The sequence below is a fragment of the Entamoeba histolytica genome, genomic scaffold (genome assembly GCF_000208925.1).
Source record: "Entamoeba histolytica HM-1:IMSS scf_1104750517707 genomic scaffold, whole genome shotgun sequence".
Lineage (NCBI taxonomy): Eukaryota > Evosea > Mastigamoebida > Endamoebidae > Entamoeba > Entamoeba histolytica.
This window is the reverse complement of record NW_001914870.1, coordinates 1-6,250: the sequence shown is the minus strand read 5'-3', so window position 1 is coordinate 6,250 and position 6,250 is coordinate 1. Positions and strand designations below refer to the sequence as shown.

Sequence of the window (6,250 nt, the reverse complement as noted above, 5' to 3'; positions counted from 1 at the left end):
ATTTTGATACTGTTCAATATACCCATCCAATTCCTGTTTATCTTCAAAGACTTAAAGGTGAAGGAACTCATTTAACAACTGAAATAACTACTCTTAATTTTAATACAACAAATAATGATGATATTTATTTAATTTATACCGTCCCACAAGGTATTTTTATTGATAAATATCAAATGCAAGAATTACAAAGAAAACAAAAAGACCTTGAAGTATTTATGTATGAACCAATGGATCTTGAAGCTCCAATTTTAACTGGAAGACAAGCTCATGTTATAATAAAAACATTAAAACAAACAAAGTCTATTTCAACTCATTCAATTCCAATTCATCTTAGATATCATAAAGCTAGAATTAATGATATGTTTGAAAAAAATGTTATCTTCCCACCTCCAGAAGTTTTCTTTATTTGTGATAATTGTACTGATAGTAGAAGTATTGAATTATTAAAATATCATAATATTAATGGTTATTTTAATACTCCCATTTCTTGTGGAACGAGTGATCCTTCTCAATTTATTTCACCAACTTGTAATCCTCAATTCTCTCAATATACAGTACCTGTAGGACAACTTGATGCATTTGATTCAGTAATGAAAATCACACTTGGAACTACTTTAATTGGTGCAATTATAATCATTGCATTCGTTATCATTTTTTAATTGAAAACCAGTTTAATCAATAAATCAATGTTTCATATTCAATTAAATTGACAAATAGAATAGCATTTATAAATGCTTTCAATCCTAGAATGTAAAAATTCACATTTTTGTTTTTCTGTTAATAATCCACTTAAGTCTAATACACTTCTTATGACCAGATCATTTAAATATAATTCAGGAACATTCAATCCATTTTCTATTATTAATTGAAGTAATGTAATATCACATGAACAATCCCAATTTTTAAGAGAACATATAGGGAATGGAATCATAATTTTTCTTATTACTACATAATTATAAATATGTGATAATACTTTCATTTGGTCATTTGTTAATGTTATATTTAATCTCTCTATTGATTCTATTTTGTTAACAATGTCTTGTATCATTTTACTTGATAATGGTTCAAATATATTAAAATTAATATTCCATTTAGAAACATCAGTTCCAAAGAGTTTAATACCATGTTTAATTTGTTCAATAATTTTATCTATTTTAGATTGTTTTTCATTTCCAGTTTTATTTAATTGTTGTTCTGTTGTAATTTCATTCGGATTTGTTGATGGTAAAGAATATTTATTTATATTACTATTTAAACTTGGAACTTTTGATGAATTTTGAAGAGGTAATTGAATAGTAGAAACTCCTTGAAGATTATTTATTTTTTGAGGTGTTGAATTACTTTCTTTTTCTATTAATGAGTTACCAGTTATTGGAGGAACTGAAGAAAATTTAATAAGTTTTTCTTTTATAATTGAATAAATTTTTGAAGAAAGTTCTTGAGAATATTGTATTGATTGTTTTTTGTGATTAGTTTTTAAAGGATAGGAAATAGCTGGTTCTGTTTTTACTTCTGCTTTAGGGATTTTAAAAGGATTAAATTGATTTTGTTCCTTAGATATTTTTGATTCATGAGGTATTGGTAGTACAGAAACACGTGACATTTGAGGGTCATTAACAGTTTTATATAATCCTGTAAGAAGTTGTTGTTTTTGTGATTTAGTATTTTGTTCAGACTCTTTTGATGAAAGAGAATTAAATGAATTATTAGGAATAATCTTTTGTTTTGTTTGTTCATGAAGAATAGCAGATTGTTTGTCAAGTGGTTGATTTGAAGATGAAGGAATTTCTTTTATTGATTTTTCTTCTAATCCTTTATGAGAAAGATTAACTACATTTTGTTCTTTTAAAGGAGGAGAAGGTTTTGACTTGTTAAGAATTGATTTAATAGATGATCCTTTTAATGTTATTGAATCAGAAAGAAAAGATTGAACATTAGATGGTTGGTTTAATCCAAATGGAATTTTCAATTCTATTGAAATTTTATGATAGTCACTACTCATTAAATAATGAGGATTAATTCTTTGATTTAATTCAATATGTTTATCTCTTTGAACATCATCAATAAAATCAATAGAATCATCATTAATATCAAGTACTTGAAGAAGTTTAGAAGAAGAAAAGAATTGATTAATCATATTAATAAAATCCTTATCAGATGAATGAATTCTATTTATGAATGTAGTATAAGAGTTAATATTACCAAGAAGATATTTACTATAAATTTTATTAAGTTCATTTTGATTAAAAATAGTATCTGTTTCATTCATACTTATTGTAATTTCATCAATACTATTTTTTCCAATAAGTCTAAAATAAAGAATTGATTTCGTTGTAGCAAAGCCAAATTTATTTTTATTTAATGTTTCAAGTAATGGAGAATAATCAGATCTTAAATCAATAACAATGTCTATAAAATCAAAGAATATTAAACTGGAATTTGTATTACAGTCAACACAAACAACTTTATAATTTGATTGAAGATTAATATTCTTCTCTTTATAAAATTGAATAATTTCATTTGCTTGTTCTTGTGAATTACACTTTAATAATGTACAAATTGCATTATTTTTTTGTGCAGAAGAATCCCAAGACATAATATTTATTTGATATTTTTCCAATAAATGAGCAAATATCCAAGAAGAATTTGCAATAACAACTACTTTCTTTTCTGTTAACTGGAAAAGATTAATTAACTTTTCTACAAATAAAAGTTTACCACTTGACTCTTTTGGGTTTAAATAAAAACTAGAAGATATTCCAGTTTTAATCATTTCAGAACAAATTAATGATGTTTTACTTGGTTCTATAGTTAATGACTTTTTTAATTCTTTCAATAAATTTTGTTGGTTTTGTGTTAATGGGATATAACAGTCAACGTATTTAATTACTGGTTCTGGTTGTTCAAAACTAAAACGTATTACTTTATCATTTGTTTGTTGTTTACAAAAAGAACGTAATAGTGAAGAATTAATTTTACTATAAAGAAATACATAAGAATTATTACTAATTGTTGTATGTATTGATTCAAATTGAAGTAATTCTGTGTCAACAAAAATAATATCAAATGAAGTTCCACTTCTAAATAAAAAATTAGGATTTGTTAAAACTACAAAATTACTTCTTATTGAAGAAGAGGAAGAAAAATAAAGTTCTCTTTCTAATACTTTTTTTTGTTCTTTATTCAGACGATTTTCTGTTATAAAAGTAGTTAAAGCTGTTGGAATTGTTTTGTATAAATTTTCTTGATAAAATCCTAAATTTTCTTTGTTTGTAATAATTAAAAATGGACCTTTAAATCCTAAATCCATTACTTTTTTTAATTTTTTAAATAATTTAAATTTGATTGAATAAGAAAGTGATGGTTCTGTAGAAGATTTATTCTCAATTATTACACTATTTGTTTTAAGACGATCAAGTATTTTATAACAAACTTCTCCTATTCTCTTATGTTTTAAATCTGATTGATTAAATAAATTAATTTCACAACTTTTAAGTGGTTCAGGTGAAAAAGGTGAGTTTTGGTATTGAATTAATAAATGTTTATATTCTTCTTTTTCAAAGAAAGAAATTTGTTCTTGGCTTTCATATATATTTCCTTGTGATTCCCATTTTACTGAAAAGATTTCTTTTTGTTGTTCATTTTTTTTAGAATCAATAATTTTACTTGGTATTAATTCTTTAGCTGGTAATAAAGATGATAAATTAGGTGTATAAGTAAATTTATTAACAGTATATTCTCGTAAAAATTGATTATATAAATTTCTACGATCTATACCACGTATCGAAATTAATTCATCATGTAACACCCAGGTTGGTTGTTTAATATATAAATCATCCCATTCTACTAACACTAGGTATGCTGTTTGAGGTGGTTGAATAAAAGAATTTTGACTAATGGAATAACAAGGAAATGCATTTCTAGCAAAAGAAGGAGAAGAAGGACCGTCGATAGTAATAACACGACAAATATGTAAAGGTTTTGTGGTTTTCATTAATAAAACTAAAGTTTTTCGTTCATAAAAAAATGAAAAGAAAAAATAAAAGTAAGAAAAAAATGTAATTAAAACAAATCACAGTAACATGAGTTACATGGTTGAAACTCAAGACTCTTTTCATGAAACTTATTCTTTTCTTGAAGAAATGTCTTTAGACTCTCTTCTTCCTCAAACTATTTATTCTTATTGTAAAAGTCATCATAGTCAATATTTACTTTATCTTCCTTTACTTTTAAGACATATAGTAATTCAACCAAGATCAGAATATAAAATTATTTTAATTAAAGCTATTGTTCGAACTGCTATTGACTATGGAGATGTTTATACAAGAATATTTTGGCTTCATAGAGCTGGAGGTATTTGTGTATGTAGTGATCCAGTTTTTTGTAAATTAGTTGAAGGAGGAATTGAAGGATCATGCTATTTACTTCAATTAATCGATGAGAAAAGAAAGAAGTTAGAAGATAAAAGAGGAGAAATAACAAAAAGTATTAATTATCAAAATGAAGAAATTATTACTTGGATTGCGTCTGCTCGAGATAATTTATTAACACTTCCTAAAGAAGCAAAAAGACCAACACTTTATCTTAATAGGGATTTTTTACCAGAGAAAATGAATAAATTAAGTGATGAAGAATTAAAAGAAGAAAGTATTTCAGTATTAAACTATACAGGAAATTGTGACCCTTTTCTTGGAGAAGGTGTTTTAGTAAAAATGGTTGCATTAAAGTCATATAAATCAGCAACAACACCAATATCATTAATGTTTTATTATGCAGAAACAGAAAATGGACAACAAAAAAGAAGAAGAGTAATGTTTAAATATGGAGATGACCTAAGAAGAGATATGGCTGTTCAAGTTATGTTTAATGTATTTAATGTTTTATGGATGAAAAGTTCGTTTTTAGCTCATCCTACTGCATTTGATCAAAACACTCCTTGTAAACCAATTGCTGTTACTTATTCTGTTGTTCCAACAGGACCAAGAGAAGGTGTTTTTCAAATGCTTGGATGTATTGAAGAAGTGTGTGCATGTGAAAAACATCCAGAATTACATTGTTGTCCAGATGGATGGGAATTTGAACAACTTTCAATAAAGAATAAAGACTGTCCAGTATGTTCTATTAATTTAAAGATAGATGAATATTTACCAAAAGAGATGGCAACAATGATTTCAACACTTTCTGGAGGATTTATTGCTTCGTATTGTTTAGGAGTAAGAGACCGTCATTTAGAAAATTGGAAATTTCATTTATGTGATAAGTCCTTTGCACATATTGACTTTGGTTTTGTTATTAATTTAAGACCAAAATTTGATGCAAATAGATTTGCAATTCCAACAATTATTCGTACTTCTCTTAATAATACAATTGTTACTCTTGAAAAATCAAAAATTGGTGCTTGGGATTTATTCGTTCAAAATTGTACTTCTGGGTTTTTAGTACTTCGAAGACATGTTGGTATGATTATTAGATTATCTATGATTGTTTTTGGGTTTGATACTCAATTTGATGAATATGCTGTAACAAAATGTCTTACTGATGCTTTTGCTTTGTCAATTCCAGAAAGTGATGCTGTGAATATGTTAATTGGAAATCTTCAAAATAGTTCTATTCAAAAGATGGTTAAAGATAAACAACATAAAGTTTTGAAATTTATCAGAAAATATTTCTAATTTTATTTTGTTATTTCTTTTTGCTTTTTATTTTTTTTTTGTTTTATTGTTTTATTTCGTTTACAACTCAATTTTGGCAGCACACTAGAAGAAGAACAATCTAATGCGATAGTTTTGAAATAAACTCTGTAATACCAATAGAACATATTGAAGAAATTGAAATAATCACTTCTTAATATTAAGAAAATCAAATTATGGATATATCTATTAATTGACGTTTTTTTTCTATTTAATAACATATTATTATATTGTATTTCATCAAATAATTCGTGAATATAAAAAACATTACTGACTGTGTTATTTGATATTTGTGTTGTATCTCCATTATTATTATTCTTGATTATTATCAACAATTCATTTGTATCACTATAATAAAATATAATATGATTATTATTTTCTCTTTTATTTACATGTTGAATATATTCATTCAATTTCTTAATATAATGAATAAATAAGACTCATGATAAATATAACTCTGATTACTAAGTAATTTAACAGAATAAAAGAATATACTATTTCATTTTCATAATTAATAACACAAAACACACAAAATTCTTTCTGTATAAAAAGTTATTTGT

At 25.2% G+C, this 6,250-nt stretch overlaps 3 protein-coding genes across 3 annotated transcripts, besides 1 other annotated feature; 2 read left to right on the top strand and 1 right to left on the bottom strand.

Annotated features, from left to right (window-relative positions):
* Positions 1-173: 173 nt before the first annotated feature.
* Positions 174-659, top strand: EHI_091960 (uncharacterized protein; the record flags this gene model as incomplete). The annotated part of the gene is made up of 1 exon (XM_001913411.1): positions 174-659. One exon carries the CDS (start codon positions 174-176, stop codon positions 657-659), a length of 486 nt encoding a protein of 161 aa, XP_001913446.1.
* Positions 660-697: 38 nt separating this feature from the next.
* On the bottom strand, positions 698-3,994 carry EHI_091950 (uncharacterized protein; the record flags this gene model as incomplete). Its single annotated transcript, XM_649481.1, has 1 exon — positions 698-3,994. One exon carries the CDS (start codon positions 3,992-3,994, stop codon positions 698-700), a length of 3,297 nt encoding a protein of 1,098 aa, XP_654573.1.
* A 97-nt stretch (positions 3,995-4,091) lies between these two features.
* On the top strand, positions 4,092-5,672 carry EHI_091940 (Phosphatidylinositol-4,5-bisphosphate 3-kinase catalytic subunit, putative; the record flags this gene model as incomplete). The annotated part of the gene is made up of 1 exon (XM_643649.1): positions 4,092-5,672. The coding sequence occupies one exon, from the start codon at positions 4,092-4,094 to the stop codon at positions 5,670-5,672; it is 1,581 nt and encodes a 526-aa protein (XP_648741.1).
* A 59-nt stretch (positions 5,673-5,731) lies between these two features.
* Positions 5,732-5,899: a repeat region.
* Positions 5,900-6,250: the final 351 nt, after the last annotated feature.